This window comes from Monodon monoceros, unplaced genomic scaffold (assembly GCF_005190385.1).
Source record: "Monodon monoceros isolate NGI ecotype Baffin Bay Population unplaced genomic scaffold, NGI_Narwhal_1 Super_Scaffold_4, whole genome shotgun sequence".
Taxonomy (NCBI): domain Eukaryota; kingdom Metazoa; phylum Chordata; class Mammalia; order Artiodactyla; family Monodontidae; genus Monodon; species Monodon monoceros.
In genome coordinates this window covers 36604735-36625773 of record NW_021703781.1, presented here as the reverse complement: position 1 = coordinate 36625773, position 21039 = coordinate 36604735, and the positions used below count along the sequence as shown (strand labels likewise).

The 21039-nt window shown below is 49.8% G+C and overlaps 1 protein-coding gene across 1 annotated transcript in view; it reads right to left on the bottom strand.

Moving 5' to 3' along the window:
- CHAT (choline O-acetyltransferase) overlaps positions 1-21039 on the bottom strand; it is a 50254-nt gene that overhangs the window by 6838 nt on the left and 22377 nt on the right. The window contains exons 8-13 of the mRNA XM_029245651.1: positions 11716-11885; positions 7322-7422; positions 6284-6412; positions 3557-3679; positions 477-618; positions 260-322 (exon numbers count right to left, since the gene is read on the bottom strand). Coding sequence (XP_029101484.1) covers positions 260-322; positions 477-618; positions 3557-3679; positions 6284-6412; positions 7322-7422; positions 11716-11885 — 728 coding nt within the window. The remainder of the gene's footprint in view (positions 1-259; positions 323-476; positions 619-3556; positions 3680-6283; positions 6413-7321; positions 7423-11715; positions 11886-21039) is intronic.

The following is a 21039-nucleotide window of genomic DNA, read 5'->3' as shown; positions in this document are numbered from 1 at the left end:
TGTAAAGTGCTATACATGTTGGTGTTATTATTGTTGTCGTTGTTTCAAAGACCATTCATTGTATTCTTGTAAAATCCGTGTAAAAACCAGGAGTGGTGTGTTACCCAGGTTCTAAAAATAAGGAAGAGGAGGCTCTGAGAGGTGAGGTGCCCTCACCAAGTCGCTGCACAGGTGGTGGCCCGGCTGTCACCCAGAGCCTATGCCGAGGCCCCAGCACTGGGCACAGCCCACAGTCCTGAGCTGAGGCGAGGTCACTCACCATGACTGTGTACTCGGTCTGGGCTCGGATGGCATCCTTCAGGAGCAGTAGCTTCTCTGAATCCTGTAAATGGACCAGAGACACAGCGCATGGGGCTTTAAGAGGGTGCTCAGCGGCAGACAAGCTAAAGGAGCTGGTTGTCTCGGGGCCGAGAGGACAGGCGGTCCACAGCTGCCTCACTGGTCCCCCTGAGACTCCTCGGGCCAGCAGGACTTACCGGCACGGTGGCCGTGTGGTCAGTGATGGTTTTCACAAAACGCAGCACCTCCAGAGTGGCTGATCGAATGTTGTCCACCCGTCCCTCGCGGAACCGACGGATGGACGCGCTCTCGTAGGTGGGCACGAGTCTCCTGTGGAGCCTGCACAGGATGAAGGAGGAATGGCAGATGGTGCCGCCTTCTCAGGGAGTCATAAATGCTGAAATGGCCTTGGCTGCCCTTACTTTTACAATCCTGCCTTCGCTCTGCACAGTATTTCATTTTAACGCTAATAGGATTCTGGAGGAGATTCCCCAAAGATGAATGTCGGGGAGCCTCGGATACGAAGAGCTGAGCACACTTTCCTGCGTGGGTGATATTGTGTGGATATAAAATAAGGAAGACGTGACTGGTAGTTTTTTTAAAGTCCCAGTCTGGTGGGAAACCTAGGGTTTTCTGCGAGATCCAATTAGTGTTTGATTAATAGCACAGCATGGACTAATTCATCATTCGCGCTCTTGAGGGAATCCTGTTTTATTTAGAAACAACTCAAGCATGATCTATGGATGGAGGCAGGAAAGGGGCCTTAGTGGCCGTGGGTGTCAGCTGCTGCAGAGGCTCACCGTCCAGGGGCAGCAGGGCTTCCAAACAGACCCATGGGCACAAGGGCTGTGCCTCTCCTCCCTCACGTCTGTGACCAGAAAGCAGTGGCCGCTGTCCCCACCAGCCAGAGCAAGTCTCTTCCCCTTGCACACCAGGCTGGCACACGCCCTTCTCACCAGTCAGGAAAGTTGTTGGTGTTGGGGTCAGGGAGGGGAAAGACACAGAACTCAGAGAGGGGCAGTGACACCCTGAAGTCACACAGCAAGCTGGGGCCCTGTATCTTGGCCTTCTCAGGGCATGTCTCTCCCACCCTGGGTGAGCTCCAGGAGGAGGGAAGGCAGAGTCTGGTTTGGCACAGTGCTTGGCACTGTATGGCTTGCCAAGCGAATGGCACTTTCTGTACACTTATGTCTCATTTCCCCAAGACTCTGGCAGGGAGCTCACTTCCTGTATCTCTCTAGCCCCTGGGGGCAAATGCCATGCCGAGCACAAAAGTAGACGCCATCACTGGCTGGTCGCTGATCAACCCCAATTTAGGTAGCTTCCAGGTTTCTGCTGAATGTAGGAGCAGATTAAAAACTATCTTTTTTGTTACAGCTGAAACTCTGAAGAATGCATTCCATGGGCAGCAGGTCGTATTTTGCCTATTCAATGAGCCCGGGAGCCTCTGGCCACATCTATTCCTGGCCATGTCCAGTGACAGCAAAGATCCCTGGAGGGTGGAGTTGGGAGGCTCTATGCAGTGTCCACCAGCCCCTCTGGGCTTTGGATCTGAAGCTCTGAAGTGCTTGCCAGGGGGGTACCAGTGCAGCAGTGTCCCCAGTTATGGCACCAGCAGAACACTGACCTCGTGGCCCATTTTAGCCACATACCATCTGAGTATCAGAACGGCATTGATTGCAGTTCCAGAGGCCAGGTCCTGCCGGTGAGGTCTCCATGTCCTGGTGACGAGCACAGTCCTTGTGTGGGGTGACGTCAGCCTGACAGATGACAGAGTGGCTGCACTCCCTTCCCCATGAGTCACAGCCCCCTGCATGGGACACTGGGCTCTGGGATGCCGCCTGCTCATTAGTGACACCTCCTTGCCCCGGCTTTCTCCAAGGTCGCTTTATGCCTCCCCTGGCTGCAAACCGAAGGCAGGTTCTGGTGGGGGCATAGTGCTATTTACTGCCCGTGCCAGCTTATGAGCTATAGCTTCTGGAACGCTGAAACCAACAGGGGCCAGCCCTGTCTTGAGGAAGATCTATTTTGCATTTTACTTTTCCCCTCCTATAAAAGACCAGTTAGGCTCCCAACCCTGCCTTCAACTCTTACCTCCCTACGCTGCATCCCTTCCCCAACACACAGCTACCATTATAGAGATTTTTCTAAACCACACGCCTCACTGTGCCACCCTGGGCTAAAACTCCTGCAGTGTCTTCTCATGTCTGTGACAGTCCCTGATGCCTACTCTGTCCCAGGTGTGCAAGATACCCAGAACATCATGCCTGGGGGAGACAGTCTAGAAAACAAAGTCAGCAAATCAATGAATAAGGGAGTCCACATGAATAACGACTGCCATGAAGGAAAAAGCGCAATGAGCTGTGACAGAGAGCTGGGTGGCAAGGAGCCCCGAGGTGGCCTCTGAGAGCTGACACCTGGGCTGAGACCTGAGCGGTGGGAAGGAGCTGGTACGTGAAGAGCAGTGGTGACGGGTGGGTGGGCAGATGCAGAGCCAGAGCAAAGATCAGCAGGCGGAAGAGAGCTTGGGGGCAGGGCCCCAGGGAAGGCTGGTTCACAGGGAGCTGGACTTTGTTCTAAGCGTGAAGGGAAACATGGTAGGTGATAAAGACTGACTTGCATATTTCAAAGTTCATGCTTCATGAAGACAGGATTAGAGGGGACAAGAGTGGAAGCAGAGACCCCCCGGGGCATGCTACAGTTGACCAAGCACTACATGATGGGGGCTTGGGAAGGGCCGATGGCAGTGGAGGTGAAGGGAAGAGGATGGAGGGTAAACATTTGGAGGAGAATTGACATGGGAATGAGGGGAATGAGAGAGACAAATCAAGCCCCAAATCTTTGACTTGACCCCCTTGCCGGGGCAGGCAGGGTGGTGATGCTAGTTCCGTTTCCTTATCAAGGCCAGGAAAGGTGGAGAGGAACAGGTCACAATTATACAGGGACGCAGGTGGGCTGGGTGAGATCAGCAGGAGAAGCAGCCTCCCTACCTGACGTCCTCATCACCTCCCTGGCCCTTGTGAGTTCTGCGTTCCTTCCCTGTGAGCTCTGTGCCCCTGGGCCATCGCTCGCCAGCTCCTTGACTGCAATATCCTTCTTTTCATTTCTGAGGTTGGACTCACACTTTGAAACCCAGTTAGGTGACACCTCCTTCCATGCAGGCTGCCCTGATCATACCCCCATCCTCTAGGCCCACAGAAAGTCATCTCTCCCTCCAAGATGATTCTAGACTCTAGAGTAGCTTGTCAGTGAGCCCATCTTAGCAGGCTGTACTTACCTATAGAAGGCCAGCTGGAGGGCCACCTGAATAAAGGCATCGGGGCTGCATTTCTGCTGCTTAATGAATGTTTTCCCATAGTCATCAAATTTATAAACGGTGAAGTCGAGATTCTTTACTATTCTGTGGAAGAAAAAGAAAAGATGCATTCATCACGTGCAAAATAGAATGCACTCACCACAGGGTCTCACGAGGTTTCTTGATCCTGGTCTACATCCCAGCACGCTAGATATCCAGTGCGCTGTCAGAGACAGGCCTTGACGTTTGGAAGTGGCAGAAGGCATGCCAAGCAGGGTGACTCTGAGCTAAAGGTGAGGCTTGGCTGGGTAGTGGCCCTGCTCTGGGGGTAGGGGAGGTGGGCCTGGCTGCAGGGAAGGACACGGAAGCACGAGGGACATTTGCATGGGCAGGGAGAACACTGCCCACAAACAAAGTCCTAAAACTTCACTGCCCACAGAAGAAGGCCTGAAAGAGGCCATGCGTTCAATCTGTTTGGGAAGGTGTGTCCGGCATCCCTAGGGACTCTAGGCATCCCGGCCATCCTGCCAGACCTGCAAATCCCCTATGTCCAGGGAAAAGCCCGTTTCTCTGATGGCTGCAAGCAGCATCTCCTCACTGAGACTCGTCCCTGTCGTGCTATGGAAGAAAGGCCTGGAGCCTGGCCGCTGGTCACGGTTACCACAGCAAGAGCTGCTCATCTGGGCTTTGCTGGTGACTGAAAACCCATTTTACCCAGAAAGGGCTGCTGAGCCTCCCCTGACATGCGTAGGTCTTTGCTGCTCACGAATCATTGTCAGAGCAGCAGGAAGAGTCCCTGAGTCCACACTGAGACCTTTCAGCGCCGGTCTCCCCCAACGCCCACCCTCACATATTGACCAGTCTCCTCATTCATAATGAGTCTGGGGTCCGGACTGACTGCTGCCTGAAGCGACGTCCAGCAAGGTCCTCGCCGCCCGTCCACCAGCCGCACATGTGCGCGCGCGCAGAGCCCTAGGTGGGCAGCCCTGATCCCCGCCTCAACACTCCCTCAGGATTTTCTGTTCCCTGCCTGCTTTGCCTTGAATTATCCCTCCAGCCGTGTGAGCTCAGCTCTCGGTGGGCCATGCCAGGCTCCGGGGACCCATCAGGACTTGGAGAAGGCCCAGTGCTCACGGGAACTCACTGCTCAGTCGGGCCTGTTGACCCACCATCCCCCAACAGGCTGAGCTTACCGTCACCACAGACACCTGGGAACCTCTTGTCCAAGCCCTGGCCATCAGACCCTACCTGCCTTCCATGGCAGCTCAAGACCCCCCTCAGCTCCTGCTGCCTCCCCACCCACAGGCCTCTCTTGGCTTTTCTGGTCCTCCAGAAAGGGAAGCTGGGGGTCTCGGGACCGCGTGACGCCTGCTTGAATCCCTGAAAGTAAAGGGGCTCCTTCCCCGGCCCAGGGTTCACCAGCCCACCAGTTCACTCTCCTAACAGCCTGTGTGTCCCAAGAACAGCCCCGTAGGGTTGAGATACGAGCACAGCTTTACAGATGAACACCTGAAGCCTCTCTTCCTCCCCGTGGAAATCCATTCAACCTCCCCAGCAGCTCGCTGTGGGCTCAACCTCGCCATCCCTCGGCCTCTGAGCCAGGCCAGGTTCTGTCCTGCTCACCTGTGCTATTCCCACGGTCTCCTCACTGGCTCCCCGAAACCCCATGCACAAAATCCTCCAGGGGCTCCTCACTGCTACAGGACAGCTTCCAGTCCCCATAACATAAGGACATGAAGCTCTTCACAATGTGACCCTGACTTCCCTTTATTGCCCCAACTCTGGCCATTCTCTCACTTGCTGGCCTCCAAACCAGCCTGATCTCTTATGAACCTATCTCTCCCCCAGCTGCTGGTACCACGAACTCTTAGTCATCCTTCAAGGCCCAACTCTGTAAAGCCCTCCCTCAGCATCCTGGCAGAACTCAGCTCCCGTGTCCTCTGTGTGTTCAGGTTCGAATGCCTCTCTCTGGTTTTGGTGCTTATTGCATCTGATATTTTTGTGTTGGGGGTCCACTTCCTCCACTAAAGTATGGAGGGCAGGCCCCGTGGCACATTGATCTCTGTGTCCCCAGAGCCCTACCAGAGGCCTGGCACACACCAGAGCTCTACACGTGTTTGATGAATGAATGAATGAAAGAATGAATCAATGTACTCATGCTCGCTCATTGAATGAGGGAATGAACAACCAAAGTCCAGATCTAGTTGCCAGCCCGTGGCTCCCAGCACACCTTGCCACTGTCAGCGAGGGCTCACATCCATCCCTGGCCCGCCTGCCTAGGTCCCATTAGGGCCAGCATGGCCCTTGGGAAAAAAGGCCCCTTGTCAAGTTGCAGTGTAAATTCAAGCAAACTGAAATAGCTTGGATTCAAACGACTTATTCAAACCAGTTGTTTATGACTCCCCCGAAAGCAGAGGGTGATTTCCCCGCCTTGACCCTGCTCAGTCAGGTGAAACCTGTGGAAAAAAATAGCTCCACGTTTGCATTTTATGGAAATGATGGATACTTCAGCAAGGTTATTTCCCCAAGAGTTATAACTCCCCTTCTGTTTGACTACATTTCCATGAGGGGGTGGGCGGAGGCAGGTGAGAGGAGGAAGAGTGGCTGGGGTCTTTGGAAGCTTCCAGGGTGCCTTGGCAGCTGGTGGGGCGGGGGCGTTGTAGGGTGACCCCCGGAGCACCACCCCCAAAGACCTGGGATTCTCCTTACTGTTGAAGTTTTTCTGCCGAGGAGGCTAAGAGGCCTTGAATTTCCGGAGAACATTTCCACCTCAGTCTCCTGGGTGCTGGGAGCTCGCTGACTGAGTCGGCTCGGACCATTTTCTTGCTGGTCTTCACCCTGCAGGACAAAGCGGTGACCTCCTGTGGCCTGCAGGCTGGGGGGCTGCGGGCAGCTTGTTTCTTTGTGCTGTAGTCATCTTAGCTGTTGGAGTTTGATTTGCCCCCCAAACCATGAAACAGATGAACATACTGAAGCTCAGAGAGGCCACCTAAATTAGTGAGTGGCAGAGCTAGGATTCCATCCGGTTCCACCTGACTCCAAAGCCCAGTATTCCTTTTCATGTTTTCCATTTGACCACGCTACACCACTAACTCTTAAAAAACACTCGGGGACAAATGGAACAAGCAAATTGTGTTGTTCTGTTTACGAGGGCAGGTTTGGGTTTTCAGTGATCCTGAAGAGTTCCTGAATCATGGAAGAACTTATAGATTCAGGGAGAAGATCCTAGAAGGAGAGATGAGCAAAATTGTGAATGGAGGAAGGAACATGGTGTGTTTAAGGGACACAGAAGTACTCAGTCTGTGCAGGATGGGAGTTGGAGAGAGAGACCCAGCCCAAGGGAAAGGAAAGAGGCGCAGCTCAGAGACCTCTCCTCTGTGCTGGGTCAACAGCAGGCCCAGCCCTGACTCTGGACAAGCAAGACATCGACCTGGACTTCCCTGGACCAAAGCAGAGGTTCCTTTAAAGCTGAGAATTCTTGGCCAAGACTTGCCCTAACTGCCCCTAACCTGTTGCTCAGTCTGCCCCTAACCTGTTGTTCAGTCTGCCCCTTCTGTCCATGACCGATAAAGCATATGATGCCTTGTTCAGGTTGGTTTTCAAATTCATCTTTTGCTAAGACACTTTCCAGACTAGTGCGGCCCCCCAGCGGCCGCCCACATTTTTCTTGGCCTAGCTTGGCGGCTGCTTGGCAGTCTGGCTTTGCCTCCTCTGGCTGCTCGGGAGGGGCCCTGCTCCCAGACTCACATGTGCTTGAGCAGATGCTCTGTGCATTGCACCAGGACGATGCCGTCGAAAGGGGAGTGTTCGCACACCACGCCACAGGTGCCGTCTCGTCCCACCACAAACTGCAATAGGAAAGAGAAGTGAGTGGACCTCTGGGACAGTCAATATTTCAAACCAGCACCTTGGCCCCAGGTCAGGAACCCCGCATTCTACCTCTGCCCCCGCCTCTCAGGGGGAAACTCTCCTCTAGGGACACCAAAGCACATCATTTCCTGAAAGGAACGCTGCATGCAATTGCCATGGCCTGAGAGTATGGGAGCCTCAAGACAGCTCTAAACTGTGTGACCTCCTTCCCAGAAATGCCCCAGGCGGTGAAGGTGGAGCCCAAAGCTCCCTGGCTCAAGTAGCCCAGCGATTCCTAAGAGCTCACGCCGAGGCTGTACACACTCTCCTCGGGTGCTGGGCAAGCTCCTTAGTCTCCTGTTAGCCCTGTTTCCCCTTCACGGTGCACATGAGGGCCACCATCTGCTTTGTGTGATTATGTGTCTGGTGGACCCTGTGTGTTTGGCCACCACTGATATTATTCCCAGGATCGCCCCATAGTAGGTGCTTCATAATTTTGTTAAATGAGTAATGAAAGATAATGATCCATATTGGATGGTGTGCAGATTCCTAGGAGAAATAAAATATCCCTTGATGGGAGTGAAAGAAAGGTGAACGGAGGATGGCCCATTAACTGCCACCAGGGCTTCAAGTCAGGAACCCTGATTCCAGTTCTGTGGTTGCCGCCTGCCAGCTGGGAGAGCTTTGACAAGACACTTCAACTCTCTGGCTTCAGTTTGCTCGCATTTAAAATGGATCCAATAAGGCCCAGTTCACCAGATCGATGTGAGGATTAGAGAGGAGGCATTTGAAAGGCCCACGGGAACTGTGAAGATTACTTATGATTTTTATGACTGTACAAAGGCTGGATTTAGTTGACTTGGAAAAGGGACATACTCAGTATGTACAAAAGGACTAGGAGAAAATAATGAGAAGAATGGGATCTGATTCTTAAAGCATAACGCGAATAAAGTGGGGCTGCCTTGAGGTCCACCTCAGCACAGCATCACACTCAAGAGGTGCTAGCCTGTCATCCATAAGCAGAACAAACCAACAAGCTACTGAAATGTTTATGAGACCTTCCAGGGAGCTGAGGCACAGCACATCTCTGAGCTGTCTCCCTGTCTCCTCCAATCTCATAGCTGCCCGAACCTTTTCTCCCATTCTTCAAGCAAACACACTTCCCACAGAGTTTCTCTCAAGATTCATCCCTTGTAGGCTCTTTGCTCTCTCCCTTTGTGTCCCCTGCCTTTCTGTCCTGAGACTCGCTCTTGAACTTTACAGCTCACGTTCATGGAGCCTGTTTGGCTTTTCCAGCTCCCCTGATAATCTGTCCCGCCTGCAAAAACAGCCCAGAGGTGGGCATGGTCATCCACATGAGGCAGGAGGGGAGGGCTGTGCCCACTCACACATTAGTGCTTTTCTGTCCCTGTCGCTAAAAGAAAGGGAGGAAAATGGTATCTTTTAAAAACCACTACCAAGGCTTACTATATTTCAGGTCCTGTACATCCATTATATCATTTCAGTCCCACAGCTGCTCCATGAAAGATTACAAGCCATTAGCACCACTGGTGGAGGCTAAGTAGCCAGCGCAGCAGGGAGAGAACTCAGCAGAAATAGCAGAATCAATATGCAAACCAATAAAAAGGGTAACCTGCAGAATGTAGGGTACAGAGAGGGAGAAAAACGAGAGGCGGCCTAGAAATGCTTACCAGTGTGAGTGATGCTAAATCAAAACATAAAGATGGTTGCGTGCTACTTAATGTGGTCATTGTGAAAGTGCAGGGGCCTTTACAAATAAGATTAGATACAGGATTGGCATGCTGGGGTAAACGAATGGGGGACGGGAATGAATGGTCCAATCTTCATCCTCATCTGTGTGAGTATTTTTCTCCAGGCCAAAGTGAATGTCTTGTTTCTGGGCTGATGTCACGTGAATGAAAAATATATGAACAGGGACTTCCATGGTGGCGCAGTGGTTAAGAATCTGCCTGCCGATGTAGGGAAAACGGGTTCGAGCCCTGGTCCGGGAAGATCCCACATGCCGCGGAACAACTAAGCCCATGCGCCACAACTACAGAGCCTGCGCTCTAGAGCCCACGAGCCATAACTACTGAAGCCCATGCGCCTAGAGTCCGTGCTCCACAACAAGTGAAGCCAACGCAATGAGAAGCCCGCACACCACAACGAAGAGTAGCCCCTGCTCGCTGCAACTAGAGAAAGCCCGCGTGCAGCAACGAAGACCCAACGCAGCCAAAAATAAAAATAAATTTTAAAAGTATATATATGAATGGTTTTGTTTCATTTTATGATTTTTCTTCTGTGGAGATGCTGGGCTACCCTACTTCTCAGGGATGAAGGGAGGTATATCGAAATGGCCAGGCCAGGGTGACGGAAATTCAGAAAAGCTGACATCTTCAGGCATCAGACATGATTCTTTTTCTTTTTAATTGGAGTATAGTTGCTTTACAATATTGTGTTAGTTCCTGCTGTACAGAGAAGTGAATCAGCTACATGTATACCGATAGCCCCTCTTTTTTGGATTTCCTTCCTGTTTAGGTCACCACAGAGCACTGAGTAGAGTTTCCTGTGCTGTATGGTAGGTTCTCATTAGTTATCTGTTGCTTTTGGTGTGTGTGTGTGGTACGCGGTCCTCTCACTGTTGTGGTCTCTCCCGTTGCAGAGCACAGGCTCCGGACGCGCAGGCTCAGTGGCCATGGCTCACGGGCCCAGCTGCTCCGCGCCATGCGGGATCTTCCCGGTCCGGGGCATGAACCCATGTCCCCTGCATCGGCAGGCGGACTCCCAACCACTGCACCACCAGGGAAGCCCTAGTTATCTGTTTTATACATAGTAGTGTATATATGTCAATCCCAATCTCCCAATTCATCCCACCCTCCCTTTTCCTCCCTTGGTGTCCATATGTTTGTTCTCTACGTCTGGGTCTCTATTTCTGCTTTGCAGATAGGTTCATCTGTACCATTTTTCTAGATTCCACATATATGCAGTAATATACGATATTTGTTTTTTTCTTTCTGACCTACTTCACTTTGTACGACAGCCTCTAGGTCTATCCACGTCTCTACAAATGACCCAACTTTGTTTCTTTTTATGGCTGAGTAATATTTCATTGTACATATCAGCGGTCCCCAACCTTCCTGGGACTGGTTTCGTGGAAGACATTTTTTCCATGGACTGGGGGGAGAGGGGGATGGTTCAGGCAGTAATGCGAGCGAGGGGGAGCCGCAGATGAAGCTTTGCTCGCTCCCCCGCCGCTCGCCTCCTGCTGTGCAGCCCGATTCTTAACAGGCCGCAGCCCGACACGGGTCCATGGCCCAACACCCTAGATGATATATGCGCCACATGTTCTTTATCCATTCATCTGTTGATGGACAGTTAGGTTGCTTCCATGTCCTGGCTATTGTAAATACTGCTGCAATGAACATTGGGGTGCATGTGTCTTTTTGAATTATGGTTTTCTCTGGGTATGTGCCCAGTAGTGGGATTGCTAGATCATAAGGTAGTTCTATTTTTAGTTTTATTTATTTATTTAGTTTTTTGCGGTACGCGGGCCTCTCACTGTTGTGGCCTCTCCCGTTGCGGAGCACAGGCTCCGGACGCGCAGGCTCAGCGGCCATGGCTCACAGGCCCAGCCGCTCCGCGGCATGTGGGATCTTCCCAGACCGGGGCACGAACCCGTGTCCCCTGCATTGGCAGGCGGACCCTCAACCACTGCGCCACAAGGGAAGCCCTATTTTTAGTCTTTTAAGGAACCTCCATACTGTTCTCCATAGTGTCTGTATCAATTTACATTCCCACCAACAGTGCAAGAGGGTTCCCTTTTATCCACACCCTCTCCAGCATTTATTGTTTCTAGATGTTTTGATGACGGCCATTCTGACTGGTGTGAGGTGATACCTCATTGTAGTATTGATTTGCATTTCTCTAATAATTGGTGATATTGAGCATCTTTTCATGTGCCTTCTTGCTGAATGTGTTGAGGATTTGTTGGATGGGAGCCCCTGGTATGCCCCCACCTTACAGTGTGTGATGGGAGATGGGGAATGAGCCCCAGGCCTGACCCAGAGGCCCCTTAGGCTGGGCTACAGGAAGTTTAGGGGGGTTGGAGCTGGGTTTGGTCACTTGCTCCTGAGAAGAGTTCTGGCCAGTCCAGGACCTGACACCAATGGCACATGTCCTCCGCTCCCTCGGCCCCAGATGCAACCTCCTAGGCAGCAGAAGCCAGCAAGAGAGCCTGCTGGATGTAAGCCCGAGGCAGCTCCGGCCACTGGCCCTGCCAGGGGGAGGCTTACCTGCAGGGACTTGTCGTACCAGCGGTTGGCCCCATTCTTGCTGCAGCCTCCGCCGTGGAGGAGCTGGAGCGCCCTGTTGGTGTCGCTGAGCTCCATGCCTCCTGGGGCATCCAGGCACACCAGGCAGATGCAGCGCTCGATCATATCCAGAGAGTCCCTGTTGGTGGAGTCTGCAGGGAAGGCAAGCACGGCCTTACTTAGCACCTGCCCTGCCCCGGGCCCGGGGTCCCCTCTGCAGAGCCCCACATGCCACAGGCGGACACACATATGGACACCCAGATCTTGAGCCAGTCCTGAGTCCCCCACCACCCCAGGAGTTGGGCCGGGAAGTCAGCCTGCCTGTCCTGAGCTTCTATGCTAACCCCAGGGGCCAGCTCACCGTCAGTGTCCCTGCAAGAGTCCTGCCCTTCAGCTGTAGCCAGTTCTGACCCCAGATGTGAGGTCACTGGTCCTGCCTGCCAGGATGAAAAGGGGTGGCGTGGGACCTTCCCCGTAAACGTTAGACCCTCGGGCCAGCCTGTGCCAGAGAAGGAGCTCCAATTCCCCCGTCCAGCGGTACCCTCCACTCACACCTGAGGGCCATATCTGGCACATAGGCAAGTTCATTTGTCCTGAACTATAATTTTCAAACATTAGTTGCCAAAATATTTTAATTAGTCAATTTCACATGAAAATCGGAAGTAAGGGAGTGAGGGTGTTGTTCTCCCAGACCCCTCCCACCACCATCACCCCAGCTGTTATTTCCACGCAGAGGGTAAGTGGAAGGGCCAGGTTGCCCCTTAACCTATATCCAGATGAGATCATTGGGGCAGTTTCAGACACGTAGAACTCATCTAAAAGCCACTGTGTTGTGCAGGAGACACGTCACCAAGGGAGCCTGACTCCTCCATGGGGGACACTGGGTACGGAGTTCCTCCAGTAATAGAGCTGGGCCGGCCAGATGGGCTGCCCCAGGCAGCTTCCTCCAATAAGCACAGGAAGATTCACAAAGCCTGCCCAGCAGGGCCTGATTGTGTGCTGCTGTGTATCCCTTCTCCCAGTCAGGAGTCTTTACTGTGGTGACAGTATTCTTTTTCCACCATCCCACACAGGGTGTGCGGGCATCAGGACCCGATGGCAAGGGATGAACATCACCCAGACCTCCTGACCTCTGGGCTGGATGAGGTGCAGGGTTACAGCCCTCCCCCAGCCCCAGTGTGTTCTATGCATGAGAAGATGGAGTGCCTGTTATTTGGAAGCAAAGGGGCATTACGTGGCGTATTCCAATATCCATACCCCCTTTAGTCATCGAACTCCTGGTTTTTAGCTTGGCACAGGGACGAGCAGCACTACAGCTACATTTCCTGGCTCCTCTTACAGCTGGGGGAAATCATGTGTTCAATTCTGCCAACAAAATCTAGAAACACTGTATGACAGCTTCCTTAAATACAACTAGCACATGCTCTTTGCCCTTCTTTCCACCTTCCTCCATCCTGCTGCCTGGAACACAGGTGTGATGGCCAGAGCTCTAGCCTCCGTTTTGGGCCAGGAGGCTGTGGGCCACACCCTTGGGGTGAGATGGAAGAATCCTAGCCACCTATCAGCTCTGGAGGGCTCAGTTCTCATATATGTGAGAGAGAGAGGAAGAGAGAGAGAAATCTCTATTTTTTTTAAGCCACTATTATTTTGGGTTTTCAGTCACATGTGGCCAAATCTAATACTAACTTATACAGTCTGGTTACACTGGATTCACATCTTCACACTGCAGGAATTAGCTGGAGCTGAGAAGCTGCGCCCTTGTTTGCCCCAGTCCTCTCTCATTTATTTAACCCTCTTGTCCCTGCAGTTATTTAAGTACAAGATCCCTGTCCAGAATGCTATTCTCTGTGTCAGAGATAAACACTCTGGGGGCTGAAGATCCCTCCGAGAAGGCAGTCGAGCCCCCTCCCAGCTCCCTCCTGTCTCAGCATTAATGCAGACCCTTGGGCAGCCCTGGTCCTGGGTGCTGGCTCTGCTCTTTCCTGCAGTCAGCTCTGTGCCCCTCGATTCTGAGCCTGGACACGCAGCCCTCTGCTTCTGCAGCCACAACTCCTCTCCCCTCCTGCCCCTCCCACTGGAACCCCAGGGACTGCTGAATCAGAACTTCTCTTTTCAGAGCTCTCACCCCCACCCCAGCCCCCAGCTCTAGAGCCTTCTTTCCTTCCAGAGCCTGAAGCCAAGAAATATATCCATCGTGTGTCATAGTCGTCTGGAATCTGCCTTCCTGAAGTCCAAGGAATGTGTGGGAGCAGGTACGGCTTCCACACCCTCAGGCTCAGGTCTCCCTGTGCTGTTCACCAGCCAGGTCCTGCCCATGGGTTGAGCTAGGCACAGCAGCCCCTTCCCCGTCAGTGGGAGGCTGAGTACACAGCTGACGCTGCCAGTGAGGACCACAGCCAGACTCTGCCCATCCTTTCCTCTGTCCAGTTAGGGGCCTGGAAAGGCCATCGAGAAAGTCCTGTCTGCTCCTCCCTCTTCTTGGCCTCACCCCAGGCTCTCGGGGCTGCTTTCCTTCCTGGCATAGGCAGCCTCGAGTGAGGCAATCCCTGAGACCCTCCCCTGGGTCTCCTCAACACCTACTGGGCACACAGATGCTAAGGCCACCTGTGCAGTCCCCGCCATGCCAGGGTGATTTCTCCAGGATCGTGAGAGGGGTCCACAGACGTCCTCGAGTGAAAGGAGTCTGCAGCCCCCACTATCCCCTTCCCCCCTCCTCTTGCAAATCCTGGGGGAAGGAGATGTCTCTCAGAGGAGACCTTCTAGCCGGCGAATGAGGCTAACCAGCAAGCCAGCCCACCCTCGGCTCTCCCTTCCCCGCTTCCTGTCTAGAATATGGATTTGGGGAGCCCTGGGAGTTCAGGATCCCTCTTGACTCCTATGGGTCCAGGATGACTCATCACCTTCCACATGGCCTCTTGGACTTTCCTGCCTCATCTGATCCACATCAAGGTTTTGGGCCATGACCTGGGGACTGAACGGCAAACGAGACACCATTGTGCTGGGGGTGGGGTCGGGGATGGAGAACTCCCCTCCGCCCTTCCTTAAGTGTGATACAGTCACCACATCACCCTTTTCGACCTGAAACAACTTCTACGGCCCACAAGGAAGGATCCAAAATTCTCAGCGTGGCTCCTGGGCTCCACTGCTCGCGTCTGCTGCCCCTCCGGGTCGCCTGCCCTGAATCCCTGCATGGACCTCAAAGGAGCCTCCTGTCACTCCCAGTCACCTGCGCACATTCATCCCCTCAACACCACGCAGGCTGCCCCCTGTATGGGGGCCCTTCTCCTTCTCTGCCTATCAAAGCCCTACTGGTCAAATCCTCCCAAGTTCCCTAACCCTCTCATGGTACCGACCCTGCGCCCGGCGTGGGTGGGGGCAGCCCAGAGAGCTCCTGCCCTCCAGGACGCCTCACACCGGGAACAAGCCGGCTCGGCTGCGTGCTCAGGGCAGATAAGGACCCTCTGCTCGCTCCATGTAACCACCACCTCCTAGCGCTCTGTGCATGACCCTACAGTGCGTGACCCTGTCACGCCCCAAAACTCTGTCACCGACAGTCCAGCTCCAGGAGCCCTGATCTGGCCCCCTCTTCCCACGCCTTTGAGCTCACAGAGAGCAGGGCCTGGGTCCCCAGCCCAGGTGGGCACAGGAAAGTGTCCATGGCTGGCAATGGACTTGAGTGTGCATGGATAGGTGAGGCTGAGATCTGTGGGCACAGCTCAGAGAGGGAGCTCAGAGGAGCCCAGCCAGCCCCTTGAAAGTCAGGAAACCACTACCTTTGGGGCATGGAGCTTCATGGGATGGAAGGGATGGGGGAGAGATGGAGACAGGAAAGGGATTCCTCACTCTCTGAAAAGCTTCCCACCCTGCCCCTCTCTGCTCCTATAGGAGTCCCTGCCAATGGCCATGGTGCCTGGCCCTGCACTGTGTGCTATTCTGGGGGTCCTTTGGGATCAGGGTGGCTGGGGGCTTCAAAGCACGGGAGGCCTTGGCTAGGCCTGGGTCTGATTCAAACAGGCGGAGAGGAAGGGAGATAACAGTGCTGGAAAAGGCTCTGAGGCTAGGCAGTAGACACCCAGGCTTGTGGGTGGAGCTTGTCAGTGATGCCTAGCCACTTGGGGAGGGCCTGGGCCTGGGGACCATGGGCAACCCCGATGTTACACACGTTGGTCCATGTCTCAGTGAGCTCTTGAGAGCCCAGGCTTGGTATTTGCCTATGAAACAGCCCCAAGGCCAGTGTGGACTGGGCAGGCTGCAGCTCCCCAGGAAGCCCACGGCAGGGGATGCTGGGGAGCAGATCTGATGCCGCCTCTATGCAGAAGAGTGGGAGTTTGGCACTCTCCTTCCCAGCCGGGTGACTTGAGGCTGGCAGCAAAAAAGGCATCAGTGCCCCAGCCACCTCCAGGCAGGAGAGAGGGACCCCTGAGGAGGGGCTGAACTATCACCACTGCGTGCAGGTTGAGCAGGGCCCCAGAGCGCAGCACCACCCAACGGGAACTGGGTCCTAGCTCATTAGACAGAGTGAAATGGGAGCAGGACAGCAGAGCTGGGATGCCAGGTCGCCTTTTGCAAATGAACTCCCTGCATACAAGCAGCTGATCGGTCAAACGCTGACAAGTTTATCGTGTAAGGCAGAAAATGAGCTACACCAAACTCATCCACCATGACTCTGGCCCAAACGTAATGGAAACACGGGGCAGTGGGCTGGAGGCACACGGCAGGAGCCATTTGTCTTGTGACATCCTCATCGAGCACATGGAGGCTCGTTTAATGTGGGAAATCAATCTTCCTCAAGGAGCCCCTGCTTAATAGGTAGAAGTCGGAGTTGAGTAATAGGAGGAGCTGCCACCCATGCCTGGGGGGCTGACAGCTTCCGCGATGCAGAAATTCCAGAGGCCATGCGGCCTTGGAGGGCCCTGGAGCTTCTGTTAGAGGTTGAAAGCATCCAGACTGTGACTAAGGTGAGCAAAGATAAAATGAACACAGCACCTCTGCCTTTAGAGGGCTGCAGACCCCTCAGGTGTTGCTCCCCAACACATCCACCTGTGCACACGCACGCACACAGATAGACACACAGCCCTCTGGGATCTATTCCCTGGGAATAGATAGTCTGGGAGATGGAGGCACTGGGTTCCTTCTCAGACACTTAGAGCTTCTAAATATTTGTCATTCACATCTGAGCATCTTTCCTCCGCAGATAAAGGAATCATAGCTCCTTTTGGGAGGGAAGTCTGCCATCACACCTCTCAAATTCTTCTCTACTCTATGGCTTATGGGGTGATCTTTATACTCCCAGCCCCTAGAGGCTATGAGGAGGCCAACAAAAAGTATGTCCAAGCTATATTCTATCTACAAGAAACTCACATCAAATATGATGATATAGGTTGGGTGAAAGGAAATGGAAGAGGACATATCCAGCAAATATTAATGAAAAGAAAGCAGGAGTGGCTATATTAATATCAGATTAAGTAAACTTCGGAGCAAAGAAAATTACAAGAGATGTCGAGGGATATTACATTAAAAAAAAGGTCAATCTACCAAGAAGACATAGCAATCCTAAATGTGTATCTACCAAACATACCTCAAAATATGTGAAGCAAAAACTAACAGAACTGAAGGAAAAAAATGACAAATCCACAAGTGTATTGGAGACTTCAACACCTCTCTCTTGATACTTGACAGAACAGCTACAGAAAGTCAGCAAGGATATAAAAGAAATTAACAACACCATCGATCAACAGGATCTATTGATAGAACACTTCACCCAACAACAGCAGAATGCACATTCTCTTCAAGTGCCCTTGGAATATATATGCCACAGTAGACCATATCCTAGGCCATAAAACACCCTCAACTAATTGAAAACATACAAAATGTGTTCTCTGACCTCTGGAATCAAGATTTTTAAAAACAGCAGAAAAATAAATGTTCCAAACATTTGGAAACTAAACAACACTCTTCCAAATAATCCATGGGTCAAAGAGGAAATCTTAAAGGAAATTTTAAAAAAAACATAGAAATAAATGAAAATAAAAATACACCATATCAAAATTTGTGAGACACAGCTAAAGCTTTGTTGAGGGGGAAATGTATAGCACAAATGCTGACATCAGAAAAGAGGAAAAGTCTCAAATGAATAATATAAGCTCTCAACTCAAAAACTTAGGGAAAAAAAGCAAAATAAACCCAAAACAAGGAGGAGGAAAGAAATAACAAAGAGCAGAAATCAATGATATTGAAAACAGGGGAAAAAAGAAAGAAAATCAATGAAAAGAAAGCTGTTTCTTTTCAAAAATCAATCAAATCTCTAGCAAGACTAACGAAGAAAAACAAAAGAGATAAAAGACATAATATCAGGGATTAAACAGGCACATCACTATGGATCTTGCAGATATCAAAAAGACAACTTTTCAGAAATACTATGAACAACTCTACAGACATAAATTTGACAACTTAGATGAAATGGACCAATCCCTTAAAAAGTATAAACTACCACAATGCACCAAATCTGAAACAGATAATTTGGAGACCCTGTAATTATTAAGGAAATTGAATTTGTATGTTTAAACTTTCCCCTCCCCACCAAAATCTCCAAGCCCAGATGGTTCTAGAGAAGTCTACCAAACAGTTAGGGAAGAATTAACTTCAATCTACACAATTTCTTCCAGATAATATAAAAGGCGGGAACACTTCCCAATGTTACCCTGACACCAAAACCAGATAAAACAGCACACCACTGCCACCACCCCCAAACACATGAAAAAAACAACCAACTACAAGACAAATAACCCTCATGAATATAGATACAAAGATAGTCAACGATATATCAGCAAATAGAATTAAGCAACATATAAAAAGAATTATACACTGTGACTAAGTGGGGCTTATTCCAGGGATGCAAACCTGGTTCAATATTTGAAAATCAATTGATGTAATCCACTGTATTAACAGACTACAGAAAAATCACATGATTATATCAATTGATGAAGTGTAAGTGACAAAATTCAACATCTTGTCATGATAAAATCTCAGAAAACTAGGAATAGAAGGTAATTTCCTCAACTTCATAAACAGCATCTACAAAAAAAGCCTATAGCTAACATCATACTTAAGGGTGAAAAGACTGCATGCTTTGCCCCTACGATGAGGAACAAGAAAGAATACCCATTCTTACCACTGCTATTCAACATAGTACTGGAAGTTCTGGCCAGCACAAAAAGGCAAGAAAAGGGAATAAAAAAGAAACATACAAGAAAGAAAAAACAACTGTCTATTTTCATACTACATGATTTGTCTATGTAGAAAATTATAAGGAATCTACCAAAAAAAACCCACGTAGAACTAATAAGTGAGTTAGAAGTTCACAAGGTACAAGATTACAAAAATCAATTGTATTTCTGCATACCAGTGACAAGGCAGGAACACCAAAATTAAAAATACAATGTGATTTAAATCATGCAAAACAAATGAAGTACTCCAGTGTAAATCTAACAAAACCATACAGGACTTGTATACTGAAACTACAAAACACTAATGCAAAACTTCAAAGATCTAAGTAAATGGAGAGACATACCGTATTCACACGTTGGAACACTCAACAGGGTGAAGATGCCAACTCTCCCAAATTGATATACAAGCTTAACACAGCTCCCATCAAAATCTCAGAAGACTTTTTGTAGATATAGACAAGATTATTCTAAAATCTATGTGAAAAGGCAAAGGAACTAGAATAGCTAAAACAATTTTAAAAAACAATAAAGTTGGAGGAGTCAGTGTATCCAATTTAAAGACTTACCACATAGTTACATAGCCAAGAATGTGTGGTATTGGCAGAGAGATGAACACATAGATCAATGGAAGCAAACAGAAAACCCCAAAATAGACTAACACAAATATGTCCATTTGATTTTGACCAAGGTGCAAAAGTAATTCAGTGTAGGAAGAATGGCCTTTTCAACAAATATTATTGGAGTAATTGGACACTCATAGGTACCCCTCCTCAAAAAAGCTTGGATAAAAATCTCGTATATTAATGCATATGTGCGGAATCTAGAAAAATGGTACAGATGAACTGGTTTGCAAGGCAGACATAGAGACACAGATGTAGCGAACAAACGTGTGGACACCAAGGGGGGAAAGCAGGGCGGGGGGGATAAACTGGGAGATTGGGATTGACATATATACACTAATATGTATAAAATAGATAACTAATAAGAACCTGCTGTACAGCACAGGGAACTCCACTTCGCTGTATAGGAGAAACTAGCACAGCATTGTAAAATAACTATACCCAAATAAAAAAATATTTTTTAATCTCATATCTTATAAAAAATTAATACAAAATGGATAGTCAACTTAAATGTAATATTATAAAACTTTTAGAAAAAAATAGGAGAAATTCATCTTTGGGATCTCGGGCTAGGCAAAGAATTCTTAGAGTTGATGCCAAATGTATGATCCATAAAAGAAAAAATTGATAAATTGGATTTCATCAAAACTAAAAACATTTCCTTAGTGAAACACCCTGTTAAGAAGATGAAAAGATAAGCTACATATTGGGAGAAAATATAAAGCCACATATCCAATAAAAGGCTAGTAAAGAATATAGAAACAATTCTTAGAACTCACAGTAAAAAGAAAACCCCAAAACCCCAAACCTGAACCCCAAACAATCCAATTAGAAAATGAGCAGAAGACATGAAATGATATTTCCCAAAAGATGAGCTCTAGAGGGAAATTAGCCATGAAAAGACATTCAACATCATTAGTCATAAGAGAAATGTAAATTACAACTATAGTAAGATCACTACACACCTATCAGAAGGGTAAAAAAAAACAATAGTGACAATCCCAAATGCTGGTAAGGATGCAGAGAAATTGGATCACTTATACGTTGCTGATGGGAATGTAAAATGGTACAGTCACTCTGAAGAACATTTTAGCAGTTTCTTGAAAAATTAAGCATGCAAATATCGTATGACCTAGCAATTTCATTGCTGAACATTTTTTTCTGAAATGAAAACTTATGATCACATAAAAACCTATACATATATGTTCATAGTAGCTTTATTTGTAATAGCCAAAAAGTAGAAACAACTCAGATATCCTTCAATGGTTATATCACTCATTGTGATATATCCATACTGTGGAATGCAGTATGAACTATTCACACATGCAATAACTTGGATGAATCTCCAGAGAATTATACTGAGTGAAAAAGCCAATCTCCGAAGGTTACATACTGCATGACTCCATTTATATGACATTCTTGAAACAACATCATAGAAATGAAGGATAGATTAGTGGTTG